At 41.7% G+C, this 22,449-nt stretch overlaps 1 protein-coding gene across 5 annotated transcripts in view; it reads right to left on the bottom strand.

Annotated features, from left to right (window-relative positions):
• Positions 1–293: 293 nt before the first annotated feature.
• Positions 294–22,449, bottom strand: part of Mtmr1 (myotubularin related protein 1) — a 76,125-nt gene continuing 53,969 nt past the window's right edge. For all 5 annotated transcript variants that reach the window (XM_017797244.2, XM_017797246.2, XM_017797245.2 and 2 more), the window contains 6 exons: positions 21,104–21,289; positions 19,819–20,025; positions 13,824–13,916; positions 8,649–8,762; positions 5,199–5,375; positions 294–852 (listed from right to left, as the gene is read on the bottom strand). In XM_017797244.2, coding sequence (XP_017652733.1) covers positions 688–852; positions 5,199–5,375; positions 8,649–8,762; positions 13,824–13,916; positions 19,819–20,025; positions 21,104–21,289 — 942 coding nt within the window. In that variant the 3' untranslated portion in view covers positions 294–687. The remainder of the gene's footprint in view (positions 853–5,198; positions 5,376–8,648; positions 8,763–13,823; positions 13,917–19,818; positions 20,026–21,103; positions 21,290–22,449) is intronic.

The raw sequence follows: 22,449 nt of genomic DNA, 5'->3' as shown, positions 1-22,449 counted from the left end.
AAGAAACGATTTAGAAAGAAATGGTGTGAGATTTTTGACCTGAACTACTGCATTGGGTTCACTTTAGTTTCTCCCAAGCTACCTGGACAGGAGGAAGATGGATCACAGTGGGTGTGACAGGTGGCTCCCCTGTGAGTCTGCCCTCAGGAGGGTCACGGGCTGGTCACACACACACACACACACACACACACACACACACACACACACACACACACACACAGCGAGCGTTGAGACAGGGATATCTGACACATACACACACACACGACACCTGCGCACTACTCTAAGCTAATCGCTTGTGAATGGGTTGTTTCTAGTGAAGAAACGATTTAGAAAGAAATGGTGTGAGATTTTTGACCTGAACTACTGCATTGGGTTCACTTTAGTTTCTCCCAAGCTACCTGGACAGGAGGAAGATGGATCACAGTGGGTGTGACAGGTGGCTCCCCTGTGAGTCTGCCCTCAGGAGGGTCACGGGCTGGTCACACACACACACACACACACACACACACACACACACACAAAGAGCACTTGCTGACAGTGGTAACTGTCACCTAGCCACACAAACGGTCCCTGGGCCTAATCCTAAGAGATAAGATGACAAGCTACAGCCATACAGCAATGGCTGGGTCCCTGAACTGCTGGGAGACAGTGGAGCAGCAGCATGGCCCAAGACACTGGCCTTGCCCATCAGACTGAGGTGTGCACAGGAGTGGCCAAGTGGGTAGGTGATGAGCCCCTCTCAGAAGATGATGAGATGGCCCGTGTGGCCACCTCCCGCTGCAGATCCTCCACCCGCTTCTGTAGCTCAGCCCTGACAGCTAGCAGCTCCTTGAGATTCTGGTGAATTGGCATCTAGCAGTGGAGAGAGAAAAGGCTGTCAGCACACTACTGTTGGAGCACTGTTCATTGTTAATACAACATTTCAACATCTAGGTTCTTAGCTTCGGAATCCTTTCAGTATCCAATGCCTATGCACCAGAGGCTCCTGAACTGTTGGCTAACCTCACCAAGTGTATACTGATCCTGCCTCCACAAGCCAGGAGCTTTAGCGGGTATCCAGCTGTCTTGCAGCTCTTGGGGACAAGCTAGGCATGAAAAGGCACTGGAGCACATAGGCCATCCTTGCCCTCCACTCTATACCCAGCTCTCAGAGAAAACACACAGGCCCAGGTATAATCACAAGTCAACCAAGGCTTTCAAGTGCAGACTCAGAGCCAAGCAGCTTTTAGACGAGTCAGAAATGCAATTAGCTGCTTCCTGGCTGCAAACTAAGCAGTGTTCGCACACAGACCCCAGATCCATTTTCATTAATAGCTCCACTCACCGAAAACACTTCTGTTAAGTCAGCACTAGTACAGCTCTGACCTCTTGTGTTTTCATCAACCGGAGCAGGAGCTGGCAGAACCCCTGGACAGGTGGTGCTGGGGGGTAGCTGCCCCAAGACCAGTTCTCCGCATCCCACTTAGCACTTCTGCACTGCTTCACCCACCAATGGGGGACACAACAAAGAGATGAGAGGATCCCACTATTTTATGTTCCTAATACCTAGCTCTCTAAGCTAACAAGATGTCCTCAGCATCTACTAAAAGCCTAGAGATCTAAGACCCAGCTTTTCCTTTATGGATTTCTCAGGCTGGGGGCAAGGTTGAGGGGTTGAAGAAGGCATGAGGTGGGGTCTAGGGAGCCTCACCTCTCCCATACACTGAGCATACAGCAGCTACAAGCTTGATCCTAAGCGTTGGGGAGACTGACTCACTGCATAACACCCTCCAGTGGCTAGCTACTCGGGCCTGACATTCTGACTTCAGCTTCCAGGCCCCACCCAGGTTGCCTCTCCAGCCCACCTCTCACCAAGTCCTGTCTCTGTTCCCTCAAACATTTGAAACTGTACCATCCTGGGTGTACTAGTGATCAGTCCTCATGGAAGGATAAGGAAGACCTAGCAAGAGTGACAGGAGGAGAAAGGCTGAGGAAAGGCGGCCAGGAGCTCTCAACACAACAGGGGCCGTGAAAATAAATGCTCCATTTTGTCAGGCCACAGGAAGCAGGGAGGGACAGCAATTTCACTAACTCATAGCCAGGGCTGGTCCAGAGGCTGCTGTGTGGTGGGGAAATGCCCCACTCTTACCCTTAAGATCTATTCGGTATTTTTCACACCTATGGAATCATTTTCACAAGCAGGCATGCTTTGCAATTAAGCTTCCATTATTAGCCTACATGTGACCTTGGGAATGGGGCAGGAGACCCACAGCTGCTCAAAGGAGCTGCTGTCACTTTGCATCTTCATGGAGATTTTGTACAGTTTTCTCATATTTCAGTATATCTGCAAGAATGCAAAGGCATGTTTAAAGGAATAGAAAACCGTGAGACTTAATAAAGACAGGGTAGTTCTGTTAAGAGGAAATTCTCAGGAAAAGGTCAATCATGTGTGCCCCTTGGGTGCTAGCATGTGTGAGATAAGACGAAGGACCCGAATGAAAGAGGTAGCCCACTTGCCACTTGCCACAGTTGTCCTCTGATGGATGCTGACATGGAGGCCCCCAGTAGACAATCTTGCTACCTCCTTGTCTTGACCTCACTGAAGTCCCATACCATGTGCCTGTATATTTCCCTGCCACAGTGTTCACTGTACCCAACTTCCCATCTGCCTGAAAACTGCCAGAGGAGGAACAGTCTTTCTAGACTACACAGCTGACCTGTCATACAGTCAACCACTTGTCCTCTAGTATTTGCTGTTACTCAGGTTCAGCCTGCTCCCCAACATGCTGTATGCTCAACACTTGAGATGTTATGTTTGCTTTATTTAGGGAAAAGGCTGTGATGCATGGACATCTTTCTCAGTTCTCCCTTTGGTACAGAGCTGTGTAGGGAGAACGTAGAAATCACCACTTGCCACCTGCCCAGCACTAAGCCACAGTGCTGGGTACTGCTTGCTACAGATTCATGCCATGCTTGTGTGCTCCCATGAGAGGCATTCTATAACAACATGCACCCAACAGCTAGATCCTGGGTGAGTTATGGCTTCTCTCTGACATTTCCTTTCACTTGGTGTTGTGGGATTGCCTAAGCATTAAATGAACTCATGTGTGTGCTCAGTGGCACATAATAGGTAGAAGGCAGCAGCTATGCTATGACTTCTGAGATTGCCGTCATCCTACCTGAAGCCCACTTTGCTTACCTGTGTAGGACCCTGCCTACATTTAGAACAGATTCTCATGTAGGCTGTATGTTTTATGAACACCTTGATCCCTGACCTCCAAAATGTGCAGTGAAGATGTGTGGCTAAGCATGAGCAGGGGGAGTTTATGCAGCCATGAGGATGTTTTTGCTACCCGCCTTTACTACCCTCACCTCTCCCAGTCCTATTCCTCCAAGTCTGCAATGTGCTGAGCATAGGATATGGGCAGAGGGCAGCTCCTGACGTCCTTGAAAAGCCACCCAGTTTCTAGAAGGCACTGACTGGGTATTACCCTAATGTGAAAGACATTCTACCACATACCTAGCCCTGAGTCACCAAGATAACTATAAATAATATAAAGTGCTCAGCTCCAGCCCGCCCTTCTTGTCCTCAGTCAAGTGCCTAAGTACGGAAGAAATTCACAGCAGGAAGAAGCTGCTAGAAAGGGGGTGCAATCTTTGGCTCCTGAGCCACATGTGGAATCCGGGTGGGAGGAAGGGGAGAACATGACAAGTAAAGGGGGGCTATTACAGATGTGGAAGGAAGAAAGGGGACAGGATTAGCAAAATACACAATGGCAGGTGAATACAAAGTATAGTATGTGTATGTATGGAAATGTCATGATGAAATCTCTGTATGTACAATCATATAACATGTGCTAATAACATTAAAATAAATTTTTGATAAAGCCAATTTTACTGACTGGAAAAGAGATGCTCATGAGACCATGGCATAACATGCTACCAGAAAGCTGCTAGGATCAGAAAGTTAAGTAGATATAGAGGCTGGCTCTCAGTGCTAGAGCTAATTCAGAGTGGAGAGGAAGAAAGCAGTTCTGATGTAGCAGTGTGGAACAAATGAAATTCAACAGGAAAACATCAAACTATCCAGGAGGAGACCAACCCATGTCTCCCAGAGCTAACAGCTGTACCTACAAGTGAGTTCAATATCCAGGCATGGGAGGGTTAGTAAAATGATGACAACATCTAGAGTTCCAGTGCTGGAAAATGAAGGGAAAATGAACAATTTGGACTTTGCCCTGGTTACTGGGGCTTAGGAATGAAATGGAGATTGAGAAGACACCAGGTGAGGAGGATGGATAAAAAGGATGGTAGAAGGAAAGGCATGTTTCCATATTCTTGGCTGATGGAAGTATCTGCCTGATGGTAGCAGGGATGTTAAACAATCCCTGGCAAAATGGTCCTGATGGCTGCTCCTGATGGCTGCTCATTAAACCACCAGTGTGTTAAATGTAAGAAAAGAGAAAAATCTCAGCAGAAAGCTTTTGTGTCCACATAGGTGAAGGCTGCCTCCATCTGACTTCTCTCTAGACCTAAACCTGACCAGGCCTGGTTACTGTGTGAGGGAGATTGGGGGTGGGGAGCAAGGCTGGGTCAAATCCTGGTATAGCTGGTCAGAGGAGCACCCCATGAACCCTAACTGGTGGTACCTGACCTGCAGCCAGAGCTCAGTCACCAAACAGAACAGCCTTGGGTACAGGCTTGCTTAACTGGCTTCTGCTGTACACTGTGCTGTTGTTTTAATCTCAAAAAAAAGTTACTGTGGCAGGGTGTGGAACTTTACCCCTTCTTCAAGGGGCATTTGGTCTGCAACTTATCACAGATCTTCTTCCTGTTGTTTTATAAAGAACCTCAAAGCACTGTGCACAGCCTTTCAGCATCTTCACGTGTACAATAGCTAAAGGAGGTACTGTGCCACCCAGAACACCTCCAATCAACTTAGGAGTCTCAGAGCCAAACATAGTAAGAGATGATACCTTGTACACCTTCAGTGGAAGGCAGGTATGTGAGTTTGAACTCTAACCCAGAAAATGGTATCAGGGTTGGTATGTGGGAGGAAGCATCTGGAACATGAAGATAGAAGATACAAAATATAGAGCCTTGACTGCTGAGGACAGCAGGCCTTTAACACGTTAACACCTACTATGCACATATTTTTATAACACCATCTTCACTTGGAAGAAAAACATACTCTTATGAAAAGAAAAACAAAAAGATACCTGTGGCCTCATCCGTGGATTCCATCGTACATAATAGTTTACCCATAATTCCAAGTGACTCATACTAGCAACAGGGTATAACACGTGATTTTCATAATTCACAAAGAAGGGATTTGAAAATTCATCTAGTTGGCTATTGATATAAGACCATAAAGATATAGTCTTTGTATATATATCCTGAAAAACAAAAAAGGAGTACATTGAAATAAACTCTTCTCCACAGCCTTAAGAATTAGTATTTCATAAAGAAAAATTAAGTGAATTCAAACACTAAAAAAAAATGCATGCCAATTTACCAAACACTGATGCTAGGGATGACATGAAAAAATGCAGTGTTTTCTGTCCTAGAAAAACACGCTGAAGTTAGGCAGTATCTGGCAACTGTATCTGTGAGAAGGTGAAAGAAGAACTTTCTAGCATCTACATGATGAATGGGCCGATCAACAAGAAATACAAGTTTCCTTCTAGATTAAGATTTACTTTTGTTGAGTCTTGGTATTGAGGAATGTGGGTGGAATTTACAGTTATTTGCAATAGAAAGCCATGACTATCTGCAGAAAAAACACACCATGCTGGCAGGATGGAGAAGCTTCATACAGAAGTATGTTCCATTAGCTTCTAGTTCCCTCTCAATTTTCCAGTAAACACTGTTTACAAATGCTGGAACATTTTGTATTGCTCATCTGAAAAAAAGATCCCACCCAAATTTGTGAGTGCAGTGGAGCAGACAAACCTTAAAAAATGGATTAAAAGGTGAAAAGGTCAAATGTTGCCCGTGGGACTGCTTATTTCCCATGAGCTATATTTTCCCAGGAAATATAGATCCATGCAACTCTCATAATATTTTGTAAATGTGTTTAGGAATGTATTTATAAAAAAGAAAGAGCATCAATAAGTCCAAGTACCCAGAATAGCCAAAGTAATCTTGAAAAAAGAAGATGTAGGCAGTCTCGCACTACTCATTTTCAAAACTTACTATGTTATTGTAATCAGTACCAGTGTTGCTAGTATAAAGATATACACATAGATCAACTGAATAGAGTTGTGAAATTAACTCTCACATTTACAGTCAACTGACTTTTCCATAAGAATGATAAGACAATTCAATTGTGGAAAAGAAGTCTTTCCAACAAATAGTGCTGGGACAGCTAGACGGGCAACCCAAAAGAATGGAGTTGAACCTCACATTATACACAAATAGCAACTCATAATGAATCACAGAACTAAATGTAAGCGCTACAACTGTAACATTCTCAAAAGAAAAAAAAATCAATTGAGCAATGATGTTTTTAGCTATGATATCAAACATACAAGGAACAAAAAAGAAAAATAAATTGGAGTTCATCAAAATGAAAAACTTTTGTGCTTCAAAGGACTCTATCAAGATAGTGAAAAAGCCCACAGAATGAGAGAAGTCTGCAAAATACATAAAAGTGACTCGCTTGTAAAAAGTGTATAAAGAAGTCTGACAACTCAGGAATAAAAAAGACATAACCCGACTGAAAACTGGGCAAAAGATTGAATAGACATTTTCCACATATAAATGCCATATAAGCACATGAAAAGATGTCCAACATCATTTGTTAGGGAAATGTAAACAAAAACTAAATCACACAAAATAAGACAAATAAGGTTGGGCATGGTAGTTCATGCCTTTAATGCCAATACTTTCGAGGCAGTCAGGCAGATCTCTGGGAGCTTAAGGTCAACCTGTTCTACATGGACAGTTCCAGGCCAGCCAGGGCTACATTGTGAGATCCTGCCTCTCAACAAACAAACAAACAAAAATTGTAATAGAGGACATGAAGTTGTGGGTGTGGTAGGGTAAGGTGGAGGTGGAGGGGATCTAAACAAAATCATTATACACTATATGAAATTCCCAAATCAGTAAAAGTATAAAAAATAAAAAATAAATGGTATCACATCCACTGGGATGATTATTTTTGAAAAAATATAAGTGGTGTTTAATTTTTTGAGTTCATTATATATCCCAGGTATTAATTCAATGAGATGTGTAGTTGACAGAGAATTTGTGCTATGTGCTTTAGTGTTAGGAACATGTTTTCATATTCTAAACAAAATTCATTAAACACCAGAAAGTATAAAGAAAATAAAACTCATATTTCATATATATATAAGTGTAAGTTTTGGCAAATTTGGAGAAACTGAAACCCAGAGACACTGTTGGTAAGAATGTAAAATGAGGGAGGGGCAGAGGAGAAGTTGGGGGGCCTGGGAGGGATGGAAATAATGCAAATACAATACTAATGTATGACATTCTAAAAACTAAAATATATTTTTAAAAGAATGGAAACTAGTACAACTGCTTTGGAAAATAATTTGGCAGTCCCGCAAAAGGTTAAACACAGAGTTACTACATGGTCCAGCAACTCCGTTCCTAGGACACACCTGAGAGAAAGGCGAGCAGAGAAATGGCATTTGCATTTTTTTGCATATCAATGTTTAAAACATTATTCAAAAGGAAAAAACTGTTGCAAGTTCTACCAACCAATGGAAACACAAACTGTTCTGTTCACACAAATGGATGTTTGGCCATAAAGAAGAATGAAATAGTGGCACGTGGATAGAGCTTGCAATGTTATTCTAGGTAAAGCAGGTCACTCACAAATATTTACCTATTCTATGATGCAATTTATATGAAATATCCAGAATAGACAGATTACAGCTTTCCACAGGCCACAGAAATGTGGGCTAAATGCTAATGGGTTTGGAGTTTCTCAGGGGGGCGTGTTGCTAAAATATTTATGAAATTAGGCATCAGTGATTGTACTAGACTTTAGATGAGTACATTGCATGGTATGTAAAATTATGTCAATAGAGGTTTTAAATGAAGAATACATTTTGCACTCTGGCCCTACAAAACTAAGTAAAAAATAGTTGATGAACTTCATTCTTCTGCTGTTGTGGTTTGTGTTTTGTTTAAAACACCTTTATTGGGATATAATTTACATGTCATAAAAGTTAAAGTTACTGGTTTTTGTTTTTGTTTTTGTTTTAATTAAGAAGTTAACAGGGCCGGGCATCATAGTGGCACACACCTTTAATCCCAGCACTCAGGAGGCAGAGGCAAGTAGATCTCTGTGAATTCGAGGCCAACCTGCTCTACATAGCCCAGGCCAGCTGGGGCTACAGGGAGACCCTGTCTCAAAAAGACCGGAAAAAAAAAAAAAAAGACGTTAACATGGTTATGGGGTTATAGATTTTGTCTGATTCTTTAGAGAGCTGTGGGCTTTTTGGGTCCCTGCCTCTAAATGTAAAAGGCATGTATTAGACAGATGTGCTTGGACTGCTAGATCCTGGGGCTGGGAGGGGAGGTCTGTGGGGCAAGTGTCCCACTACCCTGCACCGTTTACAGATAGCAGCAGGGCCAGGGGCCAAGTCCTCATTCCTTCTAGTGCCCAAGCAACATGGGAAGTAAAATATACTTACCCCTTTGACTCGCTGCTGTTCACAGTTGCATAAAAAAGTCCCAAAGAGACAGCTATAGAGGTGATCCAAAATTGTAATCAAGAATAGTTCATTAAACTCAAATGCTGAAGGAAACTTAAATGGAGAGAAAAAATAAAGTTTAGTCTTAAAGTCTGATTTACAAAGTAATACCACTTATTGTGAGGGACTGCTAAACTACAATATAGAATGATAGATTAAAAGGCAAATAGCTAGGCTGGGCCTTTAATGTCAGCACTCAGGAGACGCAGGTTGATCTCTGTGAGTTTGAGGCTAGTCTGGTCTACATAGTGAGTTCTGAGCCAGCCAGGGCTACATAGTGAGAGCCTGTCTGAAAAAAAAAATACAAAACAAAACTCATCCAAGAACTAAATAAACAAATAAAACAGGCAAATTTAACTATTGAGAATTTCAAGTCCAAACTGATCTGGTAAAAAATTTAGGTAGACCAGGCCTCATGGTGCACACCTTAAATCCCAGCACTTGGAAGCCAGAGTCAGAGAAATCTCTGTGAGTCCAGCCTGGCCTACGTAGTGAGTTGTAGGCCAGCCAGGGCTATAATGAGACCCCATCTCAAACAAACAAAACATTAGATAGTTTCCAGTTCATACATGGTAGAACAGAGCCCAGATTTACCCTTCTGCCAGAAATAACTAGAAAGCTAGATAAAACATAGGAAACAAACGCTTTTAGACACTGGCAGCAGAAGTGTGACCCCAGAGAGAAGAGAAGTCAACGAGGAGAGCAGTTATTGAAGTTGCTTTCCACCTGGGGGCACACAAACTGAGGAAGAAATATCCAAAGTGACTCAAGAAGAGAACATCTGAAGAGCTCTGCATACATGAAGAGATGGTACCTACTTCCAAACTTTTCCACAGTACAACCCCAGGAATCTTTAAATCCTTACCAATGTGAAGCAATCTGCACTTAGTAGAACATAAAAAGGGAAATACTACATGAAATGTGGGGTTTATCCTAGGAATGCAAGGCTGGCTTAATACTGAAAATAATGCTACAAAATCAATTACTATAATTAATCATATTAACAAGGTAAGGAAGAAAAACCACAGGGCCACTTCAGTTGTCTTAGGTAATGTATAATGTGCTTTTGCAGAATTTCAGTGAAGATTATTAGCAATGCCAACAGGTTCCAGCCAGTAATTGCCATTTGGTAGTCATGAGACATCTGGAAATGATAATGATCCCCACAGGGGGCATGTACTGTGTCTACCACGTGACAGAATGCTAATTTAAAACAGTCAAATACTCCCTACTGAAGGAAGGAAAGACAGATGGAACAAAACCGAACACAAGTACCTAGCATATTTGCATTAGGTCAGTTCACATTAGAGACCTGTTCTTAGGCTGAGGGTGTAGTTCAGTTATGAAACACTTGCCCAAAATGTGCAAGGTACCAGGTTCGATCCCTAGCACCACAGAAACCAAACAAATACCACTCTAGTCAGAGTGATGTTTGCATACTACCGTGCCTAATCCTGACATTTAGAGTGACAATCAGGATCACTGCTACATGGGTTTAATTTTAAGCTTAGCCTTACTACTTACTAGACTACCAACAGGCTTTGTGTTACAAAAAACCCCAAAAAACAAAAAACAAAAAGTCAATCTAGAGCTATGAGAGTATCTCCTGAAAACTGTGGTTTTCCTCACCAAGCTATTACATTAGCTGATTTAGGGATTAAGGACAGCTATCCAGGATAAAGATTTACCTCTCTCTGCTTCTTACAGATTGTGCTCACAGAAACACACAACTCTAAGGAGCATGAATGGAATATTACTTCTTCAGAAATGTCTGGAAATTTGAGTGTTGTTACTAGCACTCTGGTAAGGCTAAACAAACTGAATCAGCAATATGATGTCTCTGGCTCAATGATTAAGCTTCCAGTCTTCTGGGTATTTTTCTATGCAACTTAGTCATTCCTTATTCATAAATTATCAGGGCTGCAGAATGTATTGAGCAAATATATAACATTGATGAATACTGAAGCTTTATTAAAATGGAAGGTCTAGGGTTTTATATATTTTATTTTCAAATGTTTAAGAGTAAACATTTACTAACAATATAGCAAATTACTGACATAATTTTAGGCCATATGAGTGCTATGGATTGTGTCCCCACAAAATTCATATCTTGAAATTTAACCCCCAAGGTGATGGTATTATGAAGTGGGAAGTAATTAAATTTAGTCACGATGATGGAGACCTCATCACTGGAATTCATTCCCTTATTATTGTCCTTCTGCCATGTGAGGTTCCAGTGAGAACAAGGCCATCTATGAACCAAGAAACAGGCCTTTCCCAGGCACAGATGCCAGCACCTTGATCTTGGGCTTCCTAACCAGTAGAGCAAGGAAAAATTCTTCTGTTTATAAGTCACTCAGTGTATGGCATTTTGTCCTAGCAGCCTGACTGGAGTGAGACACTGAGCATTCATACCTATTCCATGAGCCTGGATTCATGAGCTCGGGTGGGTGTGTTTTAGTGCCAGTAACTACAAGTGAGTGCCAGGTGTGGGAGGGTAAAGTAGACAAGTCTTGGTATAAGTCCAATAGTACTCTTTGAAACTAGAAAACCAGGCTCTATGTATGCAGATCGGGTGGTTCGGTCAAGATGGCAGTTCTAGCTCAAAGAGTACTGGCAGTATTCAATTCAGAAAGCAGTTCATCAGGGGAAGGATCAGAGTTAGGGTAATACAAATAGAAGATTATGTTGGTGCAAACTAGTTTGTTTTGCTGTATTCATATGAAAGACTACTTACTTATCTAAAATGTACAGTCTCAAAAAATCCATCACAATGTTCCCAAGAGGAACAAAAGTATCACTGGCTATCCATTAAAAGATTCTTTTAAACTAAAGATATTATATAAAGTCTCTAAGATGGCTAAACATTCTCTCAACCATTTTTCCTAGTTTCTTTTATAATAGTATGTTTACATATAGAATAGTTCATTGTACTCCTGACTTTGCACTGATTTAACTTGATTTAGCAATAGGCAAACTAAAATTAAGCTAATTTAAATTAACTAAAATTTTATTATATAGAAACATATTCTACTAACCTGTTAATTCAACAATCACTTATTGACTGATAGCTACAGACTGACCATTGATCTCTCCTCATGTGTTCATATTATTTGAAGGGGAATTATGCACACATTTCATGAACAAAATGACAGTGTTGTGAGAGGCACCTAAACTATTCTACCCAAACCCCTTGTTTTCTTTCTTAAAATCCAATAAGCAGTGCAAATATAACAGAGTAGACATGGAAATAAGCACTCAATAGTGAGAAGAAAAGGAAATCAGTTTGAAGGGTGCACACACGCATGTGTGTAAGCATGCACTCAGAGGTGTTTGATAGAAATGAGGCAGTTCATATCCACAAAATGGTTTTTATCCCATTAGAGGCATCAGAATTATGTTTTTGCCTTTAACTTTTAATGGCAATTTTTTTAAGTGCTTCATGCTTTTCTTGATCTGAATGTAACAATCTTTGACTTTGTCATAGGTTCAGCAACAGTACAAATAGCAACAAATGTACAGTACCATCAAAAATGGGCCTACCCAGCCTCCAGCCTTCTCAGCCCATGTGTGCTGTTGCCCTTCATTTGGGCATGTCCCTGAGACCATCCCTCCTCTCACTCATGACCATTTTTAATTCTCTGTGACATGGAACTCAGATAACATAAAGACCCCATTCAGCATGCTGACGTTAGTTAAGAGTCAGTTCCACGTGAGGGCCCATGTTTCTTGGTTTTGGAGATAGGCCTGCCTCTATTTTCCAGACCCTTACCACACTGTAGTCTGCGAACCCAGAGCATCACCTTATCGAAGATAGCACTGTAAGCTTTAGCACATATTCACTGACTTAGATTCTAGTATTTCAATAAGAACCCAGGGCACTTGTATGCTGGCTCAAGTTCCAGAAAAGCTGGTCTAGCACAGTACTCTCAAACATCAGAATCCCTTGGAGTGTTTGACATCTCCAGAATGGTGGGCCTTGAGCATCAGCAGGTTTGTGGAGGGTATGAAAGCTGGTCTGGCTACCAAGTTCTCAGGGGATGCTGCTGGGGAATCAGAGTCCTCACAAGATGGAGAGGACAGCAGAGGTAGCGTGGCTGTGCTCAACATCCTCTCTGCTCCAGCACACATTCCCACCAGCAGGAGCAGTTGACAGTGAGCAAACAGGGCTGAGGGGACAAATGTCCTCTGAAAAGGCTTGAGGTTGACTTGAGAAGGCATCCAGGAGCATCAAGCAAGAACACCAAGTGTGTTAGAGGAGGTCCTGCAGATGCACAGGAGGGAGAGGAAGCAAGCTCTGGTTCTCAGGCTCCAACTTACTCTTTCTCAAAGCCAACAAGGCTGGAACAGCAGATGCTGGGAAAATTCTGCTCTTGCCTCATTCTTTCTAGTTCCAGGTTCATGTCCCTGGCACCATCTCCTATCCCAAGGCTAAGACTTCAAACTTAAGCATGAATGCTACGAGATTAGGGGAAAACTGAGTGGGTCCTCTGTCCCACTTTGAAATGAAGCCACAGGGTCTGACTAACTCAGGGAAGGAGGATCCCTACAAGGCTCTGTTGCTTTACCAGAGCCCTGTGCAATGGACTTAGGAAGATAAAGCAACAGCTAAGGATAAAAATCTACCCAGCTACCTCTCTGCCACTGGCTCTTAGGTACACATTTCCCTCAGGGACTTTGGAGTGTGTAGGGCTATGGCCTGGGGCAGGGTATGGAGAGTCCTGGATCCCCTGGACTGACCCTACTTATTAGCAGTTCGAACATCTGAGGAACTCTTAGATTAAGTGTTTAGCAGAAGACTGAGTAGCTTTTCATAACGTGACAAAAAGCGAGCACCAGAAGCAGAAGGACCTATGGAGTGGGGCCTTGCTGTGCACGGCTGCTGGATGAGAGGACTGACCAAAAGAAGAAATCTATCTTTTCTGTGTGAAACTGTCTGTTTCTGATTCACTCTTTACATCTTTAAGTGAATGAGAATCAAAGTGTACTGAGTAATACAAGGAGTCATATTTTACTCATTTATAATGAAACAGTAATGGAAGTTTAATTTTCAGCTATGAAATATTTTTGAATCGAAGACTATAAAAGATCAGAAATAAACTTGAAATTTCTCACCTGTCTTGTCATCTGCCAAACACAATCAATAAACTGAAGAAATATAGGCGATCGGTCAGGATCTGCATGGTTGTCATCACCATGGCCCACTCTCTGGGAAGAAGCAAAAGGTTACGTCTTTACATATGCTATGGTCTTCTTGAAAAATCACTTGAATTGCCTGCTGAGTCATGTTTATCATTTAAGATAATTCCTTCACATCATAGGTACTTAAAAATATTTGTCAGAAGAATGAATTAAAACAGCATAATGACACATATACCTGAAAATGTGATAAGGAAATGCTCATTCTATATGCTAATTTAAAAATTAAATGACTAATTTTTTTTTACATTTTGAATTTTTTAATTGAATTTTTGTGCATTACATACACTATATCTTGATCATATTTAGGTGCCCTCCCTTATCTGCAACTACCCATAGCCCCCTACTGTATTTCATTCATAATGTCATATACCTTAAGGCCTATCGGGTCAAATTTGTATCCCCAAATGTCCTTTGGTGTGAGTCCAACCACTGGAGCCTGGTCAACCTATTTAGTGTCACTCCCTTAAAGAGTATCTACTCTCCTTCACCCAGCAGTGATCAGTTGCCAATAGTTCTTTGATTAAGGTTCGGGCCTGCTGCCCACTTTCCCAGTTCTATGTTGGATTTTTAACTAATTGAATCTGATCGAATGGGTCTTGTGCATGTTGTCACCATTGCTGTAAGTTCATATGAGCAAATTCCCAGAAGCCTGAAAACTGTGTTTCCTTGTGGTCATCCACCACCCAGGCTCTTACAATATTTCTGCCCCCTCTTCCACAATGATCCTTGAGCCCTGGGTGGTAGATGTTTAATACCGGAGCCCTATCCAGAAACATGCATCGTGTAGTCTCTTATTCTCTACATTTTGGCCAGCTGTGACTTTCTGTGTGCATCACCATCTGTTGCATGAGGAAGCTTCTCTGGTGAGACTTAAAAGTTCATTAAACTGAATGGACTTTCATTTCTTTTAGGAAACAAAATTTTCAGTTTGCTATATTTTTATGTGGTGATTCTTTTATAATTTCTCTTTCATGTAGCTGATACCAAGAAAGAAAACAGAACTAGCTAGGAAACTTTTAGGTTTAAATGATGGGGTCCAGGACAGCCATGACAGCAGGTGTAGCGTATCAACGTAGGAGCATTAACTAGTTCACAAACTGCATCACGAAGGCCATGTTCTTTACAAGTGCTACATTTTCCCCTACTTTTCAGAAGTGTCAGGGAGACAGATGAGGAGATGGCTCAATAGGTAAAGTGCTTGCTGTATAACCATCAAGATCTGAGTTTGGATCCCCAGCAGCCACATGAAAGAAGCCAGGCAGAACCATGCATATTATAATTCCAGTAGTGGACAGCACAGACAAGCAGATCCTGGGGACTCCTTGCCAGCCAGTCTATGAGAAATGGTGAGCTTCAGATTCAGTGACAGACCCTGTTTCAAATAGTAAGGTGGGGATTAACAGAGGAAAACATGCCAACATCAGCCTCTAGCCTTCGCATGTGCACATACAAGCAAGCACACATACACACAGAAACATGTAAATCTTAATAAAAGAAAGAAATATCAGGAAGTCTGAGAATGGAAACAATGATTAAGAACCTATAAATGAGTCATGCGTGGTGGCGCACACCTTTAATCCCAGCACTAGGGAGGCAGAGGCAGGTGGATCTCTGAATTCAAGGCCAGCCTGGTCTACATAGCAAGTTCTAGGCCAGTAGGGGCTACAGGGAGACCCTGCCTCAAAACATCAAAAACAAAGCAAAACAAAACAACAAAAAAGAACATATAAGTTCTATTGATTTCTACAATAGTCAGAGAACTCAAGCTCTCACTCTTGAAATGATAATTGTGTGCAGTCCTTGTTCAAGAGAAGGCCAGGATGGCACTTCATACATCTACATAGTTTACATGAATACACTGATACTTAAAGGTAGCATTTTCGACCACATAAAACATGCAATGAATAAAGATACCTATAGAGGGAGCATTCCAAAAAAGCGTCAGAGAAGCAAAAGGGTAAGAAAGAAAATCATTATGCGGCACAATTCAATAACCACAAAATGCTAAAATAATCAGTGAAACTGCTACCTGGCAAGACATAAAACAAGGAGATGACCAAGCAGGGTCAACATCTGATAGGTCAGTGGGTCCTGGTGGGAGTTGAAGGGAGGTAGTGGGAGATGGATAAGGTTAAAATACATTGAGTACATGTGTGAAATTTTCCAAGAATAAAAATATTTTTAAAAATCTCAGAGCAGGCCGGGCGTGGTAGCACACGCCTTTAATCCCAGCACTCCAGAGGTAGAGGCGGGCAGAGCTCTGTGAGTTCAAGGCCAGCCTGGTCTACATAGTGAGTTCCAGGGCAGCTGGGGCTACAGGGAGACCCTGTCTCAAAAAGACCAAAAAAAAAAAAAAAAAAAAAAAAAAAAAAAGAAAAAAAGAAAAATGTCAGAGCAACAGTATATTACCTTTCATTTTTAATGATAAAATGAATAACATAAAATCGTTTTGCAACTATTACCACCATTCATTCTAGAACTTTCACCTTCTCAAACTGAAACTCTGTCTCTATTAAATAGCAACTGACTGCCCCCATCCCCTAGTAACAACTAACCTGATTCTATGATGTTGACTATTCTTGTTACTTGCTGGAAGTGGGAAACATACAGTATTTATCATTTTGTGATTGGCTTATTCCATTTAACAGAATGTCTTGAAGGTTCATCTACTTTGTAGCATGTCAGAATTTTTCCTCTTCTTTTCAGACTGATTACTATTGCAGTGCATGGGAAGCAAGCATTTTGTTCATCTGTTTGGACTGTTTCTCCCTTTGAGCTACTACAAATGCTATTACAAACATGGATGCCCAAGCCCCTGCTTCCCTTCTTTGGGGTGCGGATCATGTGGAAACTCTACTTTCAAGGCTTAGAGGAGCCGCTGTGATGTACTGTTTTCCGCAGCAGCTGCATGTGCTGCCTTATTCCCGTACTTCTTCTCCCAGACACAATAAGGTGTAGAACCTTCTATTCAGTATTCAAGGTCCTCAGGGAACAGTTCTACATTTAGAGTTTACACATTAGGATTCATTCTTTTTTCAAAATGTTTAAAATGACATTTTATTTGTGTGTGCATGTGGATGAGGGCTGTGCATACCACAGCACATATGTGGAGATCAGAAGGTAATTTTCAGGAGTTGGTTTTCTCCTCCCACTATGTTGTCCTGGGGATCGAACTCAGGTTGTCAGGCTTGGCAGCAAGCCTCTTCACCCTCTGACGCATCTGCCCAGCCTTCATTGTGTGTTTTTAACTAACTTCCTGTGGATACAAGGTGTTGTGCCTGGCCCCCAGACTTTCAGGCAATGGCATGTAAAGAGGCGCAATCCATGGCAAGGCACCTAGGGTACCAAGACATCTAAGATACAGTGCCTGGGCTTGATGACTAATTCATTTGTGGTGCAGTCAAGGAAGAAAGACTTGTAAATAACGAGAGCAGAAAGTATCACAAGAGTTTTGTTACACGCAATGGGTACAGTGAGGGAAGAAGGGAAGGAGTGAACCATCTCGTTCAGCTGAGGAGGGAACAAGGGAATACAGTCACACAAGCCAAATTCACAGTGGAAGTCTCTCTTAAACTTTCAATGGCAAGGACATATCTGCTTCCTAATATATCCATGGATGTATCATAAGCAATGAGAATGTGGTGTGGGCACTTAGGAAGCCATAAATGGTTGGTCAGGGCTGAGGCTCAGGAAAGAAGGCAAGAGGAGGGGCTGGAAAGTTACTGATTCTGAGTGTCACACTGAGGAGTTCACACTGGGGAGAGGCAGTATTAGACTTATGTTTTGGAATGCTCCACTTGGTTACAGGGGGATAATGTATAGGAAGGGAAAAAAACTGCAGAAAAAGTACTTAAGAAACTGCCTGAAAGAAATGAAGAGGCCTGAATGAAGGGGGCAGCAGTGGCCATGGGAAAGAGAGAAAAGATTTGAATGAGCTGGGTGTGGTGGCACACACCTTTAGTCCCAGCACTTAGGAGGCAGAGTTCCAGGCCAGCTGGAACTACCCAGGAGACCCTGTCTCAAAATGACCAAAAAAATTTTTTTTGAATGAATGTGTTTAAAAGTTTGGGGACTAGCTTTTTTAGCACTTTTTAGCTTAGAGCACTAAAGATAAGCACATAGAGGAGGGGAATAATCCCAGGACTGAGCCCTGGCATACCCATACCAGTATGAAGTTAGACAGATGAAGGTAGACCTGAAGTAGGAGGAAATTCAAATGGTCATAGAGTCATAATATAGTGAAAAACTTCCAAAAAAGGGAAATAATATTATCGAATGCTCAGGGCAAGTAAGGGAAGGACTTAGCAAAGTGGCAGTCACTGACTGTGGGAAGACAATTCGTAAGGGCCAAGTGTGAGAAGGAAGCTCATTTGGGGTGCGGTCAAGACACACTAGAAGGGAGGAGGGCAATGATGAGTACAGACAACAGTTTTTATGAATGTTCAGATAGGGTTTATTTGGGTTTATGGTTCCTGAGAGATAAGAGTCTACCATGGTGGGGGAGGGATGGCAGGATGCAACCCCAGCAGAGAGCTGAGAGCTCACGTCTTCAAACATGCACAGGAAGCAGAGACAGAACCTGGAAGTGGGGCAAGGCTATGAAAGCTCAAAGCCCATCCTCCAGCAAGGCCACACCTCCTAAAGGTTCCATGGCCCTCCCCAGACAGCAACTCCAACTGACAAGTGTTCAAATACTTGAGCCTATTATTCAGCAGGTGCAGGGACACTTATTCAAACAACCACAGGAAGCATGCCGATTCAATGCATGATAAACACAAATCCCCAGCTGAATAGGCTACCCAGACTACAATTAGCTCCCAACTGTAGTAATAAATGGCTGCCCCAAAATGCCCCACGAAATGACCTAGTCAATACACTTTTGATCATCTACACCTCAAATACAAAGCAGGTGTTTCTAAGATTGAATTATATGCCACTAAAAGTGAAGCCCAAAGCTCCAATACTTTATAATGTGACTGTATTTGGAAGCAGGGCCTTTAAAGAGGCCATTAAAGTAGGCTCTTGTTCAATATGACTGATGTTGTTAGAGGCACCAGGGACATGTGCAGAGGATAGGCCATTATGAAGAGGCAAGAAGAGGTTGGCCATCTATACACCAAGAAGAGAGACCTCAGGAGAAACCAATCCTGATGGCAACTTGATTTTGGACTTCCAGCCTCCGTGAGAAAATATATTTCTGTGGTTTATATCATCCAGTCTGTGGTACTTTGTGGTGGGAAAACTTGTATATCTATGAGTCACATAAAAGGTAGAAATAATCCAAAGGTCAAGTGCAGATGAATGGATAAACAAAATGTAGAACTTGGGCACAAAATAATATTATTCAGTTATAAAACAGAACAAAATTTCGATACATGTTATACCCCCCCCACACACAGAGACACACCCACCCATCCACACAGATGCCCCTTAAAAATATTTGCTTAGTAAAATAAGCCAGTCACTGCAAGATAAATATTCCATGATACTAATTACACGATACCTACAACCGACTGAAGGCAGATAGGGGCTGGGGCCTGAAGGGTAGGGATATGGAGCAATGGCTACATGTATAGCATTCCTATTTTCAGGTAATGAATACGTTTTGGGACTAGACAGAAATAATGGTTACAGAGCATTGTGAATGTAGTGTAGAACACTGAATTGAACACTTTTAAGTAGTTAATGCTATGTTATATGAATTCACTAAATTTAAAAAGAAAGGCATAACTACACCAAAAATAGTGCTAACAGGAAAACACAATGTGGAGGACCATAGGATTCTGTTAGTGCAATTAAGTCCAATACAGAGGAGGAGGCATGCATAATATATATGTGTGCATGTTACACAAGATTGGCACATGTACATGACAGAGCAAAACAGTTGCATATAACCAGGTCAACATACCAGTGCAAACCTATGTCCAAAGCTTATCCACTCCTTTTCTATGAGAGCTTCAAATCCTTTAATGGTACGGTAATAACTGTCCAACATCAGCATTGCCAGAGATGTGAGCTGGGCTGTTCGGTCCCAACCATCGCTGCAGTGGACCACCACAGAGGTTTTCCCAGATTCTATTTTATCAGCAATTCGCACTGCCCCAGCAAGAAGCACCTTAAAAAGGGAAATTGGACAAGGCTACATTCAGTTTCAACTGCTGCATAAAATAATTCTGGGGAAAATGTTGAAAATCCTGGCCAATAAACCACACAAGATTGCCATACAGGGCTGGGGCTGTACCTCCGTGAATCCCTGGGTTACATCCCCAGGACCAAAACCCAAACAAAATAAGCACAAAACAAAAAAAAAATGTCCTACAGTTAATTAAAAATCATCAAGAAATGTTAGCACCATATTTTTTTAAAAAATACACTTAAACTATGAAATACTATAACAGTAAATGGGGTCCTTTATGGAAGGGTTACAAAATTCTTTTAAAAACTTGACTTACTGGGGCTGGAGCAATGCCTCAGCAGTTAAGAGCACTGGTTGTCTTACAAAAGACCCAGGTCTGATTCCCAGCACCCATGTTGCAGTTAGTAACAATCTGTAATTCCACTTCCAGGGGATCTGATGCCCTCTTTTGACTTCCATGGGCACTGCACGCATGTAATGTACTTACATACATATAGATAAAACACTCATATACATAAAATAAAAAAGATTAAAAATAAATAAATAAACCTGACTTACTAGGTGTAATGCCTACCTATAATCCCAGCATTTGAGAGGCTAAGGGGAGGATCACTGCATGTTCCAGGCCTCCCTGAGTTATGTAGTAAGTTCAAGACCAGCCTGGGCTACATAGAGAAGCCCTGTTTACAGAAAACAAATAAATAAAATAAACCAGCAGTTGGGAGGTGGAGGCAGGAGGATCAGAAGTTCAAGATCATCCTCAGCCACACAGCAAAGTTGAAGGCCACCCTGGGCTACATGAGATAAGACCAGTAAATGAATGAATGAATGAATGAATGAATGAATAAATAAATAAATAAAAACATGGTCCATTTTTCACTGTCAGAAAAACCCTCCACAAAGACCATAGTCCAACTATTGCCAGGAGGAAAATCAAAAATCTCTCAGGCATAGCCAAGATGCTGTGATTTGTGATGTTGAGAGACTACTTGGAGATAGAAATATTCATCATTAGATGTCTCAACTGCAGAGTAGACAAAAGATTAAACTTATTTACCCTTATATATTCCAGCCAATGTGTTCCATCCACGTTGGAGAGCCACCGTGATTCGTCGATGGAAGGGTACACAATCTCCTTTAATTTACGCAGTGACTCTCTCATCACATGAATATTGTGGATTTCTAAGAATATAAGCTCTGCATTTGGGTAAGCACTTTCGCTTTCATATCCTCCGCCCTTTGCCTATAAAACAAACAAACAAACAAAAGATATGTATTGTGGGAATAACTTTCTGGGAATGCCCCATATTAAACTGAACTTTACCTAACCTTGTAACCAAGTTAATCATAGGGCTTTGAGATCATTTAACACAATGTGTTCAACCTGTTTTCCTACTATGCAATCAACTTGTTTAAATTTAACTGGAGTTTATAAAACAGGGCCCCCATGTAATCAACTTTTACAAGGTAAGGTAAATGCATAGGTTGAATCTTAAGCTATGTTCTCTATTTCTCCCTTGTGACCCTGCCTTACTCCTGACCCAGAGTAGCAAGTGTACGTATGCTATTATCAAATCTGAAACCAGCAACAATGTTGGAAGAAACTAATTACCCACAATAAATGTTGCAAGCAAGCCTGGGCTTAGGTTGATAACATCTGTGGTTTTGTAGGCTGTTCTAGGTCAGCACCTGGGAGGTGGGAGCAGGAGGATAAGAAGTTCAAGACAGGATCACAGCAGACCTCCAGAGAGTGCCAAGTTCTGGTCTCCCTCAGGCAGAGGGCATGAGAACGCAGGGGACTGCCTGAGAGCCCCCAGATCCTGCCTCCAAATGGTGAAGGAAGCCTGAGTGTACCTGATTAGAATGTGAATTGGCCTTCTGAGGGTATTCCTGAATAGCTGATCTGAATCCATCAGTTCCCTCCAAATTAAACTTGAGAGAACCTGGACTCTGTGCTAACCAGCTTTACATAACCAATAAAGAAATGATCTGGGCACCCAGATAATACAAACAGAAGCATAATCAACTTATTTCTCATATCAGAATCATAAACAACAAAAGAAATTCACATGCCAAAACCACAATGAAAGAATAATAAAATGGAAAGCCAAAACAGTATGTCCCCACCAAACTCCATCAGTCCTATAGAAGAGTCCTACAAGGAGAACCCCCTAGAGATAACCCAGGATACTGAATTTAAAAGAACAGTCATAAACATGATCAAGGAATTCAACGAATTTAAAGAACACCTGAACAAACAAATCAAAGAACTAAAAGAAGATAGGGATAAACTTCTGAATGAATTCACAAAAGAGATAGAAGCATTGAAGAAAACTCAGGCAGAAATGAAGAAGGAAGTGAAAAACTCAATAAGCCAACTTGAAACAACAGGGGAAAGCCTCA

Source organism: Nannospalax galili, unplaced genomic scaffold (assembly GCF_000622305.1).
Source record: "Nannospalax galili isolate Female #2095 unplaced genomic scaffold, S.galili_v1.0 scaffold513, whole genome shotgun sequence".
Taxonomy (NCBI): Eukaryota; Metazoa; Chordata; class Mammalia; order Rodentia; family Spalacidae; genus Nannospalax; species Nannospalax galili.
Note: the sequence above shows the minus strand (reverse complement) of the source record. Positions and strands in the feature narration are given on the sequence as shown.